This window comes from Pleurodeles waltl, chromosome 1_2 (assembly GCF_031143425.1).
Source record: "Pleurodeles waltl isolate 20211129_DDA chromosome 1_2, aPleWal1.hap1.20221129, whole genome shotgun sequence".
In the NCBI taxonomy this organism is placed as follows: domain Eukaryota; kingdom Metazoa; phylum Chordata; class Amphibia; order Caudata; family Salamandridae; genus Pleurodeles; species Pleurodeles waltl.
The window spans coordinates 45354122-45370732 of record NC_090437.1 but is presented as its reverse complement, the minus strand read 5'-3'; the positions used below and the strand labels follow the sequence as shown (position 1 = coordinate 45370732).

The following is a 16611-nucleotide window of genomic DNA, read 5'->3' as shown; positions in this document are numbered from 1 at the left end:
CAATGCAGGTTAGAGTGCCGTGGACCCAGGCTGGACTGTGCACAAAGGATTTCCACCGGAAGTGCACGGAGGCCGGAGTAGCTGCAAAAGTCGCTGTTCCCAGCAATGCAGTCTGGCGTGGGGAGGCAAGGACTTACCTCCACCAAACTTGGACTGAAGAGTCACTGGACTGTGGTGGTCACTTGGACACAGTTGCTGGATTCGAGGGACCTCGCTCGTCGTGCTGAGAGGAGACCCAAGGGACCGGTAATGCAGCTTTTTGGTGCCTGCGGTTGCAGGGGGAAGATTCCGTCGACCCACGGGAGATTTCTTCAGAGCTTCTAGTGCAGAGAGGAGGCAGACTACCCCCACAGCATGCACCACCAGGAAAACAGTCGAGAAGGCGGCAGGATCAGCGTTACAGAGTTGCAGTAGTCGTCTTTGCTACTATGTTGCAGTTTTGCAGGCTTCCAGCGCGGTCAGCAGTCGATTCCTTGGCAGAAGGTGAAGAGAGAGATGCAGAGGAACTCGGATGAGCTCTTGCATTTGTTATCTAAGGAATCCCAAGAGACAGAGACCCTAAATAGCCAGAAAAGAGGGTTTGGCTACCTAGGAGAGAGGATAGGCTAGCAACACCTGAAGGAGCCTATCAGGAAGAGTCTCTGACGTCACCTGATGGCACTGGCCACTCAGAGCAGTCCAGTGTGCCAGCAGCACCTCTGTTTCCAAGATGGCAGAGGTCTGGAGCACACTGGAGGAGCTCTGGGCACCTCCCAGGGGAGGAACAGGTCAGGGGAGTGGTCACTCCCCTTTCCTTTGTCCAGTTTCGCGCCAGAGCAGGGCTAAGGGGTCCCTGAACCGGTGTAGACTGGCTTATGCAGAAATGGGCACCAAATGTGCCCATGAAAGCATTTCCAGAGGCTGGGGGAGGCTACTCCTCCCCTGCCTTCACACCATTTTCCAAAGGGAGAGGGTGTAACACCCTCTCTCAGAGGAAGTCCTTTGTTCTGCCATCCTGGGCCAGGCCTGGCTGGACCCCAGGAGGGCAGATGCCTGTCTGAGGGGTTGGCAGCAGCTGCAGTGAAACCCCGGGAAAGGCAGTTTGGCAGTACCAGGGTCTGTGCTACAGACCACTGGGATCATGGGATTGTGCCAACTATGCCAGGATGGTATAGAGGGGGCAATTCCATGATCATACACATATTACATGGCCATATTCGGAGTTACCATTGTGAAGCTACATATAGGTAGTGACCTATATGTAGTGCACGCATGTAATGGTGTCCCCGCACTCACAAAGTCCGGGGAATTAGCCCTGAACAATGTGGGGGCACCTTGGCTAGTGCCAGGGTGCCCACACACTAAGTAACTTAGCACCCAACCTTTACCAGGTAAAGGTTAGACATATAGGTGACTTATAAGTTACTTAAGTGCAGTGTAAAATGGCTGTGAAATAACGTGGACGTTATTTCACTCAGGCTGCAGTGGCAGGCCTGTGTAAGAATTGTCAGAGCTCCCTATGGGTGGCAAAAGAAATGCTGCAGCCCATAGGGATCACCTGGAACCCCAATACCCTGTGTACCTCAGTACCATATACTAGGGAATTATAAGGGTGTTCCAGTAAGCCAATGTAAATTGGTAAAATTGGTCACTAGCCTGTTAGTGACAATTTGTAAAGAGAGAGCATAACCACTGAGGTTCTGGTTAGCAGAGCCTCAGTGAGACAGTTAGGCATCACACAGGGAACACATACCTATAGGTCACAAACTTATGAGCACTGGGGTCCTGACTAGCAGGGTCCCAGTGACACATAACAAACATACTGAAAACATAGGGTTTTCACTATGAGCACTGGGCCCTGGTTAGCAGGATCCCAGTGAGACAGTGAAAACACCCTGACATACACTCACAAACAGGCCAAAAGTGGGGGTAACAAGGCTAGAAAGAGGCTACTTTCTCACAGGGGACCTTCTAGAACGGCAGATCCCCCGGAGCCTATGTGGAGTTCTTGCAGCTCTTCCAGGGGCAGCACTTTTGAAATAAGAACCCTCTTCTCAGGCTCAGAAAGCAACCCCTTCAAGCTGGTTCTGATCAAAGGCCTTGCCTTGCAGTGGTTGGGGCTAGCCTGGCTAAGGGGAAGGCTAGCTTCAAATGCATGCTCACACCAGTCCTCTAATTAGAGTAAATACACTAACTATCAGGGTTACTCAGTGGCGCTCTAAATCATCTATGATTCCAGTTCACATGCCTAGGTAACAATTGATGGATGTTAGTCTCATCCTGCCAGCAGATCATCTGTTCCAAAAGAACCGCTGTTGTTTCCTGCTAGTCACTGAAGCCTTTAACTAAAGCTGGTCACTGTTGAGAAGAGAGACTGAAGACCACCTTCATGAGGCTTGAGGCAGAGATACCCAATTTTTGTACTAACCATCTTTAGCCCATACCACCCAAAACCTATGCTGACCATTGAATAAGATTTTTGAAAACATTACAATGCTGCAGAGTTGACCTTTCTAGTCTTTCCCCAATTCATCTTACACAAAGTGGTGCTTAATCTTAAAAAAAGGCTATGATAAAAGTTTGATTTTACCTAGTGTGCAGCATAGAGCACTTATAAACACATTTACTACAGAGACAAGCTAATTTCGTTTTAAAATTATGTCCCCAGACCTTATAGGCTCCAAGGAACTACTAATGGGCAAATTAGGAAATACTCAAAGTAAGCTAAAATTGAAATTAATCATGTGTTACCATGTTTAAGAGTTATAGAAAGCCCCAAGTGTCCAGACTCAAATATACCAAAGCATCCTGTCAGAAAAAAGGAGGGACATGCAAAAAGGTACACTATCTTACAGAGGACCTACTGTGCCTCAAAGAAGAGCGTGGATGCGCCTCAACAGATTCAGATGGTAATGTGAGGTGACAGCTTGATCCACCTGCTTTGCAACAGAAATAGCTGAGTCTAGCCAAACTTCCTTTTCATCTTTGTAACAACATAAATTATAGCATCATATTTAACCTCTATAGAGCCTTTTGGAAACCTATTTGCTGATTACAGGATCCAGAGCTATAAATGTCCTTATAAAATACAACTCTAACTAAATGTTTCATTTGCTAATGACCTTACAGGGCTCTAGACCCTCTTTGTTATTGTGCAGTGCTGAATGTCAAACATTCAGGCCCATATTTATACTTTTTTAGCTCCGCATTTGCGTCGTTTTTTGACGCAAAATCGGCGCAATTGTATTTTGTAAGTTTGCGCCGTTTTTGCATCAAAAAAAGACGCAAATGCGGCGCTAAAAATGTATAAATATGGTCCTCAGTTCTTAACTAAAGTCCTTTTCATCGTAAACTGAAATGGACAGACTCGGATCCATGAATGACTTTTTGGCATGTAACATTTTTGATTAATATATTGAATACAATAATACCCAAGTTCATCTATAACATCGACCTCTCCTTCGAGATGTAAACTTATAAAATCGTGTAAACTGCCTGGTGCTGGTCCCACTGCTTCAGAAAAACAAAACCAACCTTTTTCAAGCAGATTTCAGAAGAAACCTTCAAGTCTGAGTCCTCTTTCACCGAGATCGTGCTAATCTTTTTTTTCCAGCCTACCTGTCTCCCCTACATTGGGTCCTAACATGCTGCTGCTCTACACGCCAAAGGGCTCAAACTATGACTACAACATATCCACTCAAAAAAACATGCCACTGTCCAAAAAAACGAATCATGTCTAGCAGTAAGGTAACAGAATGACCTGACATTCCCAGAAATTAAACCAAGAAGTGTAAAAAGAGACAACCAAGGTCCAAAGTTTGCCTCTATAAGCACTATTAACTGAATATCTAGTTAGGATAACATCCTCCCACACTCCTGCTTTGCAACACTCCTCCGATTATCAAGAAACACCAGTTCGTGAAGAACCACATTATAAATGAACAACAATTATACTCAAAGCTCCTCCAGCCCTTTGGCCGGAAACAGGAATTCCCCCATTATCCCCCGACTACAGCACATGATCATGTACCACCTTCCCATTTAAGTTTACACTTCCTTGTAGCTATGGGAAGCATAACTTTCCCCTCCACTGATAGGTTTACATTAAAAAATTGCAAACATGATTAGCTCTCAGAATGGATTTAGGCACCAGAATTCACCTTATGCCTACCCTTTGACGAACCAGCAGCACAATGTGCATTAAACTGTTCTCCAAATGTTGCTCAACTCTACATTTCATACCCTGATTTCCTCAAAGAAGAGATCATTGCAAAAAATATCTGTTTCCAGTGTCTTCATTCTGAAGCACATTTTAGTACACTGGCAGCAAATGAATTATAACTCAGTCATAGAAGATTGGCCTTCCCCAAATTGGCAGACAAAGTGTCACTGTGCACCCCATTTATCAGGAGTAAATAATCACCTACTTTCTTACAGTATGAGAGAAATTTGATGCTCAATTATTGTACGTTACTCACACATCTTGAAACTCCTCGAGAGACTTCTGTGGTGTGAAGACATTTAGTAAACTGATGATCTATATGAGTAAAATGGAGAAAAAGAGAGAGGGGGAATTAAAAACAAACGTGAGTCTGAAAGAAGGTACATATGAGCAATCACAACCTCATTACAAGGTGAAATATGGATTCTCATAGTATTTAAAAAATACCTTAGTTGGTTGCACAGTGAAGATACACTTTAATATTGTTTTTCTGACTTGTACCAGGGTGCACCAAAAATATCTGTTAAGAGGCATTGAAGAAAAATAAGCTGTGCGTTTGTTACTAGTTGTATTCACTTGTAAAATTGTTGCAATTATTATGGTTGGCTAGCGTGTAGTGCCCTTGCTAAGATAGGAAGACATGTAGGAATAGGTTGGATGGCTGAACAGTGACAACATCCTTCAAGCTTAACTGTCACCCACATGCCTCAATCTGAGCATGTTTGTGCTGGTACTCCACACTAGATGGTGAAAACAAGGTAAATAAGCCTCTCCATTTCTTATTCCAAATGTGAAAGAAAAACATTGCTTCCTATCGTCAAATATTATGATCAGGCTGTGTCTTAACGACTCTTTTGTGTACTTGCCATAAAAGCAGAACAGCCACTAACACCATACATTCACTGAAATGTAGAAACCTAGGCTATACAACTAAAAGGGGAAGGAAGAATCACAGCTAACAGCAGCTCTCACTATAGCAGAAATGAATGAGAAAACATTACTGTTTGCATCAATAATATGCAACTATATACCCCTGCTGGCTTTCAGTTATTAATTATTGACACAAATCAATAAGTTCAACGAACTGAAATACATCCTCCAATCGAAGATGCCTTTTGAAGAAGGGTCTCATCCCTTGAACTAGATTTTTAGTTTAATCTTGTAGATCATTTCCCCGGAAGTGACAAGAATCTGTTGCCCAGAGTAGGGGCCTGATTTAGAGTTTTGCGGATGGGTTACTCCATCACAAATTTAACGGATGTTCCCGTCTGATATATTATAAGTCCATTATAGCTTATGGCACTTGTAATCAGGCAGACTGGATATCCATCATGTTTGCGATGGAGTACTTATTCACCACACTCTTAATCAGGCTTGGGTTGCTACCATGAAAGGAACTGTGTTCTTCCTATTTTAGAACCACACACCAAATTCCCATCCAGAAACATTGGATGGTCAGTTCTTTGATTGTGTTCTAAGCATATTTAAACTTGACAGGTTCATTAGGATTTCCTTTATGGCTGCTGTGACCTATTTGGTGCTGGTGCCCAGAATGTCATGCCTTGCAAAGTCTGATTTGATTTCTGTTTTCCTACTGGTTTTGAAGAATTATATATGTTTAAATGACGGAGGAAACCGTGGTAAAAGAACAAAAATACCCAGAACATAATACTTTCACACAAGTTTGAGAAATAGGACATGTGGTATTTACAAAGCACAAACCCAGTTGAAAGATATTGGATCATGGTCAGTGTCAAACTCAAAAACACAGTAAAAGCAATAGAAGGTGTAACTGGTTGTGGAGTGTCACATCATAATGTAGTGTTCTTTAAATAGGTGAACCTTTAGCTCTTTCCAAATTGGGCCAGAGTTGAGGTAGACCAAATGGATACAGGGACTTTGTTCTGGATCCTAGGTGTATAAAGAAACAAGGCATGTTGTGTGATGTAGTTCTATCCGACTCCTAATATGGGACTTGTACATCTGCAAAAGCATTTTTACAGCCTCAAGTGCTAGATTGGAGCATTTGCAACTGCAGAGCTGATTAATAAATGTGGCCCTTTATTTCATATGTTTCTGAGTGTCTAGTTCACTGTTGGAACTCGGTATGATCAGGCAGCGATACAAAAACTGTTTCAGAATTATATCATTCAGTCTCTTAAACAGTTGAGAAAAGATGTACTGTCTGAGCGTTACCTCTATTCCAAATACACTTCCTATCCTACTTGCATTTCTTACTGTTCATGTTACTTTGCCATATTGATTAATCTATTTTCATTTATTTGATTACCCACTGTAAAACTATGGTTCGGAGTTTTCAGGTAATGATAATTATTCTGGGCATCCTGAGGCACAATATAAAACTTGTAATTGTTTTTCAATAACTCCAATACTTAGGCATTTCTAGATTTTGTCCTGCATTTCCCTTGCCCAATAATCATCTAGGAGGTGGAGGACTTTCCTACAATTGTTTGTCATGTATTAGTTCAGGGTGGAGATGGACACCTCTCTGATTCCCATGTAAGGCACAGTACCCACCACAGTAATTACATAAAAGAGAGGGCTAATTATGCTTGTCGGTGTAGGTTCATGCATGTGCACATGAGCTGATGAGTGTGGTTACAGATTTCCTAAAATTATCTAAGTAAGCTAGCTTTTTCTTGTCCACCATCATGAGTCTAACGGTCAGAAGTAGTTTACGAACAAATTGAAATTGAATCCCTTAATCTGACCTGCACTGTATGACTGGGCTCTTTTCTTAGGTCCAATAGATCTGTGCCCTACACTATAAAGGGGTAGCAAGTGGGTCTTATAGAAAGTTTGTGGAGACGGGCTCCTTATTGATCTGTATGTCAGTCTTCCCAACTCAAGGGCTCATTTACAAGGCCCTTGTGGCACACTGAGCCACCAGACCATCATTATTTTAAGTCAGTGTGCCAGCACATATTTATAAGGCCATTTTGCATGACTTTTCATGGCCTTGTAAATATGGACCCCTTTGATGCCTAACACTGCATGAAAAGGGCGTTCCATGGCTGTTGCTTGGGGTGTTCCCACACAACATCCATGGAACTCCAAGGAATCTGACACTTTCCCAGATTTACAAGTCTGGGAATGCATCAAATTCCTATGCCACTCCAGGGGTGGCATAGAAATGGCCCATGTTTTTCCTCTTTCTATGTGTGCTGCATTCTGTAGCACACATAGAAAGAGGAAAACACCTCATGCGTTTTTTTTTGTGCAGGAATGTGTCCCTTCTTGCACAAAAACAATCATCACCACAACGCAGGCACCCTTGCACCATGGTGCAAGGGTGCCTGCATTGGCACTTGGCAGCAATTTGTACACCAGCGCAGGGGAAGAAGACTGAAATGTGCCATATCTTGTAGATACAGTGCATTTCTGTCCTTTCACAGTGGCGCAGGGCAGCACAGCAAGGTACTTGCTGCGCCACCCAGTGCTACAGGCCTAGTAAATGATTCCCTTCATTTATAGTTTCCCTTGTCTCTCCTTCTCGTTTACCCCCCAACTTTTACACTCATAGGGGCATATTTACAAGAAAGTGGTGCATCAGTCCAGATGTGCTACTTTTCTTGCATCGCTCCTGCTCAGAGCAGGCATTAAAAATTACAGAAAAAATGGTGCAGTGAAATGTAAATCTCACTGCACCATTTTTCGGGACACCCCGCCTTGCATACATTATGCCTGGTGCAGGCATAATGTGGCACAAGGGGTTGCAAAGTAGTGCAATTCATGCTTTGTAAATACGGCGCGGGAGAAAGGCCTCCACTATGCCGCCTTAGCATTAAAAAAATGACGCTAGGGTGGTGCAAGGTGGCGCTAGGGACTTGTAAATATGTCCCTGAGTTTTCCATCTAGCCTTCAATGCATATGCACCTTCTCATACATGTTTTAATGACTCAACAGTGGGGATCAGTGACACACCTTAAACACTGCACCGTGATTTGTATTGAGGGTCTGGCTGGCCAGGCACACAACCTGTTGAACAGTTCAATCAGATCAACTGCCCACCTGCATGACATTGTCAAGACTTTATCAGCAGGTTTTTGATTTTAAAGGCTGTGAATTCCGCTACAATGGAGGAGTCACTTGGTGTTGGGCTACTCCAGAAATGTGATAAAGGCCTTTAGAAAATTTCCGACAAAGTGATGTGATTTCATGGACCATCCGTTCAAGGATGGATTCTTATGAACAATATTAAACTTGAAATATCAGAAAAAGCCTTCCAGATATTTCCCTCTAGGGTTTGGGCATCACCTTTGACCCTGACCCTTATTACTTGGAATCAGACACCCATTGTGAATGACCCCTAGAGGGACGCTTTGAACTTTGAACTGGAGCACGAAACCAGGAATGCAGACTGTCACCTTCAGTAGTTGCACCTACCCAAAAGGCAATCAGAGTAATTGCGAGCCACAAATCTTAGAAGAATGCCTCCAGTAAATTGCAAACTCCAGTGAGGGCTTCTCATGGGCCATATCACATTGGGTATTTGGGGTGATTCTACAGTGTGTTTAACCCTTACTGCGATCACTATCATAATTTATTTCTATTAAAGATGTGGGATGGAGCAATTGGCTGAATTCACCCTCCATAGTAGATCTTTGATTGTCTCCACTGTGCTCGTTCCTGGTGAAGCAGGTAATTCTGCTGAACTCCTGCCATCATAGAGGATGCTTTTTGGTGGAAAGGGGGACATTTTGACCAGGCCTTTGACTAGTGAGGAGCTGTAGGTGGATGTGAAATCAGAAGGGAGTTTTTGTTGATTTACATTCCTCTGGTTGAGGGAAGTGGGAGCATATTTCTTAGTTATTCAAAACTTCTAGGCAGTTGGTCTGTGGTAGCAATATTTGGTAATTGCCATTGTAAGTGCATTTATATAGCACTTGCTTCCCTGATGAGGCATTGATGCTCTTTATGTCGGGCAGCACACTGCTTCAGAATCCAAGGTTGGTGGTTAATTCAGTAGGTATTGTTGGTAATTGAGATTAGTCTTGTGCTCTCAACAGTCTTCCATGCAATTAATCTAGTGCCCTTGTGGTTGATCAAATTAGTAGGAAGTAGGTGAGATGATTAGAGATGGCTCGTGACTTGGTAGATGTCTGCTACTAGAGCAAAAATTCTATGAGTTCCCTTTTGACCATACAGGTGCAGTTAGAACAGTACTTGATAAGGGCTTTCCCATAATTATTATTTGTGTTGTTCTTCAATAGCTTGTCTGCACAGCTCCTTTTCCTGACTTCCCTACTGAATCATCATTACTGAAACAACAACAGGGAATTGTTAAAACTGTTGGACCACATAGTGGCAGCCTTTCAAATCCTTTCTTGACTCATTGCTTTGAGGAAAGTGCAAATCAATACTCAATACTGATAATTCAGTCTGCAAAAAGCCCAAATGGCTCGAGGCTTTCAGACACTAATCATTTCACCCTTTCAAGGACTGGGCAGTCCTATGAATCCCTCAAAGCTGGAGCGCACTCAAGAATTTACATTGAAAATGTGCAGTATGTTCTTTAAGGTAAAATCCTAAATATAAAATGTTGAAGAATGTTTTTTCCTAAGAGTAATACAAAGGTCAATCTGAGATGTTTCTCACCAGAGATCCCATTGCATCCCTTGCCCTTTGTCACTGTGCAAATTTGGCTTCTAGTCAAATGAACAGAGCATTTTTCCCTTTAAGAAAATACATCTGAAGAACATGTTTTGTACTTAAGGTGCTAAAGATACCCTGTTAACAAAAACTGTTTGCTGCATGTGGCAGTGACCACTATAGCAATGGAATTTCTATGAATCCTGCAACAACTCTTCATGGTGCTTGTTAAAACATGTGCCCAACTGTTTACCCAATTGGTACTAGACAACCTCTAACATGACCTTTTCTGGTACATATCTGTGCAATTTATGCTTCTGTTTCTGCGCAGGAATATGAGGATGGGGAAAGGTCTAAGAAGACAAATTACTTAGCACAATTGAAGGATATCTAGGATTGATCAATTACTTCTACAGTCAATGACCACATGTGGATGTATTAAAAAATGGTAGGTGTTATTACTACCAGTGTGGCAATAAATGCATCTTCTGCTGATTGTCAGTTTCAAACCTTTTCCTACGAGTGGTTTTCATGAAACGTTGGTGTATTATGCAAATAGCGTTTTGTCAGTTACATGAGTTACCTGTTCGATGTACAGTGTAGCCAGCTGCATAATAATTGTGCTGGCAGTATACCCACGGGTACAAACATTAGGTAATATACCTGATTAATGTATTTGGTTAATCGTCTACATGACATTTTCTACTCGCACCAGTCTCCCAATGCAAGAATTACAAAAAATATAAGAGAAGAAATTAAATGAAATGTAAAGCTAGATGACTGAGATTGAAGTACGATTACGCCCCAAATAAAAAAAAAATATTGGATCAAATTCTGATCCAGTTTGTCAATCTACTTCATTTAGTTTAAAAATGTATTAGCTCATGCTATTTTCTTAACCATATCATTTGCTATCCAGCTAATAGTAAGAAGACCGATGGATTCCATTGTGAATTCTACAGAGAAACAATTTAGTTTCTCTCTACATAAGATCATAAATCCCTTGAGCTGGTAATTAAGGCACTAAAGTCACTTTCATGCATCTAATAAGTACATTAAAAGACTTATGTTAAGCCTGCCTTTTCTGAGGGTTTAGAAGGATTTCCTAAAATATATGCAACAATCATTCTTTATTCGATTCACATTTAAATATTTGGGGCTTGATTCACAAAAGCTAAGGAATGACATTTGTAGATTTGCAGTAGGACTACTGCTTTACTGCTTTTTTGGAGTGAAAGAGTGAGTTTTATTTTCTGTCGAAGAATTTCATAAAAGAACAGAATCGCCTAAAAGGAAGGACTGTGGATGTCAGGAAATCAGTGAACATAAAAAACACAAAAGCACATAAAAACTATGGCCCATATTTATACTCGGTTTGCACTGAATTAACGTAATTTTTTACGCTAATTCAGCGAAAAGCTAACTCCATATTTACACTTTGGCGCTAGACACGTCTAGCACCAAAGTTATGGAGTTAACTTCATTTTCTGGACGTGAAAACCTACCTTCTGTCAATGAGATGCAAGGTAGACATTCCCGTCCAGAAAAGGACGATATGGCCTTTGCGCCATATTTATCCCCTGTGCTAAAATCCAGCACGGGGGATTGGGGCCATAAATAATGGTGCTAAGCTTGCTTAAAGCCATTATTTAATGCCTGGGTATGGGCAGGCGTAAGGGGACCTGTAGGCATATTTCCATGGTCAGAGACCATGGAAAGTGCCCACAGGTGCCCTTTCCTGGCCCCAGGGACACCCCCACCCACACCAGAATGACACCAATGGATGGGGGACCCATCCCAGATAAGTCCTGGTAAGTATTTTTTTATATATTTTACCCAGCTCGGGGGCCCTGACTTAGGGCCCCATGCCCAGCACTGGCCCCAATGGCCATGCCGAGGACATCTGTCCTCTGGGCGTGGCCATTGGGCTGGTGATCATGGTTCCTGTCTTTACTAAGAGAGGAGCCATGTCCATGGGGGTTGTGCGCCAGAAAATGGCACTACACTGCTTACAGGCAATTTTTCTGCCTCTTTCCAAGGACGCTAACAGGGCATTAGCACGGCTAGCGCCATTCCATAAATATGACGCCCGTCATCTTGGAATGGCACTGGCTGGAGCTATACTATTTCATGCAAAACTGCGCTAACGCAGTTTTGCGTGAAAAAGTATAAATCTGGCCCTATGAGACATGTTTTTATTCAGGGAGTGCGCAGTGACCAACGATTACATATTAAGAATGTTAACCAGTTTGAAAAATCACCGTGAGGTAATGTGACGCAAATATTAATTGGCAAATTAGAAGTTTTTTACTTCTCTGTTGGGATAGAGTACAGTTTCCTTTTGGGTAACCCGGTCCCTAGTCTCTTTAACTATAAGATTGTTCCATTTCCACTCTAATCCAGGAAATACACTTTCTCCTGCCATTTACTAATCACATAGTAATTGTACATGACTACGCTCCCTCTTTTGAATTTAACCATGTTGTCCTTATTTTGCAGGTAAGACCTCCCTGGAAACCCTACAAACCCATCCCTTGCCCAAACCCAAACAGTGAATGCCGAATGTCCACCATTCTGGAAGAAGCTGTGTACTTGGAAGACTTATTTGTTTTTATACAGTTCTGCAATCTTCATTCTTTGAATCAGGAACGGGATGTTGCTCTTCCAAAGGCATTGATTTATTCAAATAAGATGAATATCTATATGTGCAAAAACTTGGTGAATTGGGTCCTTCATCAGTGAGAAAAATATCACCATTTTCACTTTCAGTGAAATATGGCCTTGTTTAATTTTTGTAGTCCTCTATTTTCAAGATATGCTAGAATCCTTTCATACGTAAGAAATTATTTTCTTTTCTCTACCACCGAACAATTGCTGGGCATGCTTTAGTTATTAGTCCAGGGCTTGCTCTTTCTCTTTTGGAACACATTCCGAGTAAATTTTGTTCATCTCTCTGGTAATCCTGTTTGCAGCAAGTAATTTATTAGAGATTACAGTACTGTTCCCAGAAAATCACAAACCCCCTTGAACAGCTTTAAACGTATCCCACAAGGCTGAGTTGTCGTTAGCCCCGTGCAATTTTCTATTGCTTAATGCAATGCTGTTTTCTAAAGGGCTCCAGCTCCGCTTATCCCGCAATGCTCCATTATCACTGTATGTTGCAGTTGTAATTCAGAGGTTATATTGCACTGGACTTAATTCAATACATTTTGACACACCAGCTGTTTCTGAAGGGACCCGTGGAGAGAGAGACACAGTCTAGTCTCTCCGCGGGTGGATTCGGGACGGGGAAGTGGCACGCAAGGCGCCAGATTGGTTAGAAGGTAAGTTGGGGCGGGGATTAGGGTAGGGTTTATAAGGGGGGTGGAGGGTCGGGTCGGCCCTTCTTCGCGCCGCCTTAAGTGAGGGAGGGTTGTTTTTTTTTGGAAGTGACCACCCACCCACCCAGCTTAGGAAGGCAGGGGGAGGAGGGGTTTAGTTAGGCAGGGCAGTAGGGGCAGGTAGGGGTGGTTAACAGTCATTTAGGACAAGTGAGTTGAGAGAGGTAGCAGGAGATGGGGGAGGGTGGAGAGCCAGGTGCGGGCTTGTCCACCCTTCCAGGGGGAAAAACAAGGAGGTGAAGGATCAGAGCGGGGAGGGGTAGGCTACAGGCAGGGAAGGCATGGGCGGAATAGGGGAGCATATACAGCAGGAAAATTGAAGGGAGATATTTGAGGAGAAAATGAAGGCAAGGGAGTTGTAAAAGTTAAAGTCTGCTTTAAAAGATTTACAGTTAAATGTTTGAATTAATGTTGTGTTTAAATCCTGTTCTAAATAAATGACCTTTTACACCAACAAGAGTGTCACGTATGTATGTCCTGATTACTCTGAGGGGATATTTCACCTAGCAATGAAAGCAAACAGTACCTTACAGCTTGTAGCTGTTAAAGAGAGCATCGGTGCCATTTTATGGTCCTCTGGAAGCGCGCGTAAAATGAAACATGTGGAGGCGGGGACTTACGTTTTTGTGGTTCACGCACTTCATGAGTACCAGTTCCCTGTATGCTCGCTTGGCGTGTGTCTGGTTCTGAAATGGTCTACTGAGCTTCTTAATGGCCACATTTCTGTCCAGCACAGCATCATACGCAGCACTGCAGGGGAAAAAAGGAGCAGCGTTAGGAGAAACAAGACACGAAAGAACCACCTGTGCTGGTTTTACATTTTCAAAAGTGATATTAAAACTCAAGGCAGTAAACATTATGAAAATGTGTTTCGACTCACAAACTGGACGCCACTTTCATGGTTCAAATTCAGTTGCATTCTCCTCAGAGGAAATAAACAATGACTGACTAAAGCGTTTCCCTAATGCACAACACCGTTCTGGGGGCAGATTTATTAAAAAGTAGTGCAACGTATCTACTAAAACATAGCACTGCTGCTCTCTTCCCCAGCGCTGGCGCTCTTTTAGGATCCCTAGTGCCACATGCACATAAACGTGTGTGTGTTTGTGTGTGTGTGTGTTAGCAAGCATAGGTTTTGAACTGGAGGGGCACCTTTCGAGTCAAAAATACTATGTCTAGGTAAACTGTAAATGTTTTCACTCATTGGATGTATGTTGTACCATGCAGCATGAATCCAATGTGGGAAAAGCTAGGGGAAACTCAAATAGTTCTCCTTGTTAGTGCCTGCCTCGAGGAGTCATATTTTTGGGCAAAAAGCCCTGTGTACAATGTTAGTAGATACAGCTTTGCGCCACAAACCATGGATGGTTGCATAGGAATCTTTCTGTGAAGAAGTGCAAAGTTCTATTTGGGTTAGTTTTGGGGTTGCTTTCTAGGGAAAAATGTTGGTGCTAGAAAGTAAATACTTTACTTTGCAGTTCTTGGGGGGTATACCGTCTAAGTTTTGATGCAGCATAAAAGGAAGCCATGTGATTAAAGCATTTATAATGTAGGCTGACCATCTCAATCCTAATATAAAACGCCACCTGAAAACAATGCAGACTGTCCAGTAACAAGTTTTCATCCAGTTGTGCAGCCACACACAATGTAATAGTAATGAAAGACTCAATTGATTTCACATTTAGGTAAAGGTTATTTACCACATTTCCTAGGTTTCCGTTCAATTCACAAATTAGATGATCAAAAACCTATATTATGATTGATGGTCAATGTGATGCATTCAGGCGCTGATCTGAAATTTATTTACTGGCCAATTTAGGTCGATTACCGCATCCACATTCTAAAACCACGCCTGATGAGTGGTGCATGAAATATTTCCTATTTTAACATAATTCTCATGATATTTTCATTGTTTTGCTGAATTTCCAATGCGGTTTAACGTTTGTTTTTAATGCATGGATAATTTATCAAAAGCAAACACTTTACAACCGAGTGCATTATTATTTATCACAATAGGAACTCTATTAATACGTTGCAAGTGATACAATCTACATTAGTACAAATGTTTCCTTTTACCTTTTTATCCTTAATGTACTTCACATTCTTTTTTTTAAGAGCAGGCTCAGTGTCCCTATTATAGAGAGAAACTATAAAAATGCGCTATACTGAACGCACCCCCATCCCTCAAGCATTCCCGGCCACCCTTATCCTAGTTCCTCCCACCAGAGACCCAGCAGAATGGAGCCCAAGCAGCTCTGGCAGGAGACGGCCCCAGGCCTGTGCGAAGGAGCACGGGATATCATGAACTCTACATGACCAGACCATCCCACCGCTGGCAGGCTCCTGCCTGTAGGAGATGCTGGCAAGGACCTTTGGCCCATTAACTCATCGGCTCCTGAGTGCGAGAGCATGGAGAGCTTAGTCACCTGTCAGGGCATCCAACAACCCTGGAGGGAGTCTGCTTTGGTGCTTGGACCTCATAGGCATGCTAAACGTTCTCTTTGGATCTCCTCATCCCTTGCAATAGTCATAATGTGGAATTCATTAATATATGGAGGTTGATGCTGGCGCAAGAAAAGTATAGTTTAAATAGCTGGTGAGTGAAGACTGTGTCAAATAAAGGGCATTGCACATGTCTCAATACATGACCTGAGGCAATTCACCCATATCATCCTTGCACCCGTAGAACGCCACTGGCACCCCATGCACGCTTCCAGCATCTTCAAGACCAGCTGCATCCGAGTGACCACAGCTGCACCCGTGACTACATGGCTAACAGTCTAACAACCCCTGCATCTCATCAAAAACCCAGTCATTATACAACCGCACTAAAGTTAAATATTTTAAGCAAGAAAATTAGAAAGGAATCTTTCTAGATTTACATAGTCAATATCTGGCACAATATACCTCGAACAATGAGAACGTTCACAATCCTCCTCCATCTCTGAAAAAATGAAGGATCATGTCTTGAAAGATCATTATTTTGACGAATTAGGAAAGTCTCACCGACCTTGCCAGCCCCATCCCAAAATTCTGTAAATGTTCTCTAACCACACTATTGGCTAACAGACATGTTCAGCATTCCTTTGCCTGCTTCTAGGTTTGTACTGTGGAAATACCCACGCACAGTCACATATGGGCATAAATACAATATATTTTTACGTTCGTTATAAAAGGTTCACTATGACACAACCCAACAGTGTGCACAGTAAAACTTTACTATACCACAAATACTCTTTAATGTTAAAGAGCAATAAAGCCATTATGGCTGAGTTTGCTGCAAGACAGGTTGGTGGATTGACTTAAGTGAGCTGTGGGCAGGCATCCCCTCAAGGGATCAGGTTGGTGGAGGTTGAAGGAGAAGGCACACATTGAAAAGATACAGATACTAACTAAATGAAAGGAAACATAGGGAAA

At 42.5% G+C, this 16611-nt stretch overlaps 1 protein-coding gene across 5 annotated transcripts in view; it reads right to left on the bottom strand.

Annotated features, from left to right (window-relative positions):
* MAPK10 (mitogen-activated protein kinase 10) overlaps positions 1–16611 on the bottom strand; it is a 794060-nt gene that overhangs the window by 288781 nt on the left and 488668 nt on the right. For all 5 annotated transcript variants that reach the window (XM_069236167.1, XM_069236182.1, XM_069236175.1 and 2 more), the window contains 2 exons: positions 13815–13944; positions 4458–4516 (listed from right to left, as the gene is read on the bottom strand). In XM_069236167.1, the coding sequence (XP_069092268.1) occupies positions 4458–4516; positions 13815–13944 (189 nt within the window). The remainder of the gene's footprint in view (positions 1–4457; positions 4517–13814; positions 13945–16611) is intronic.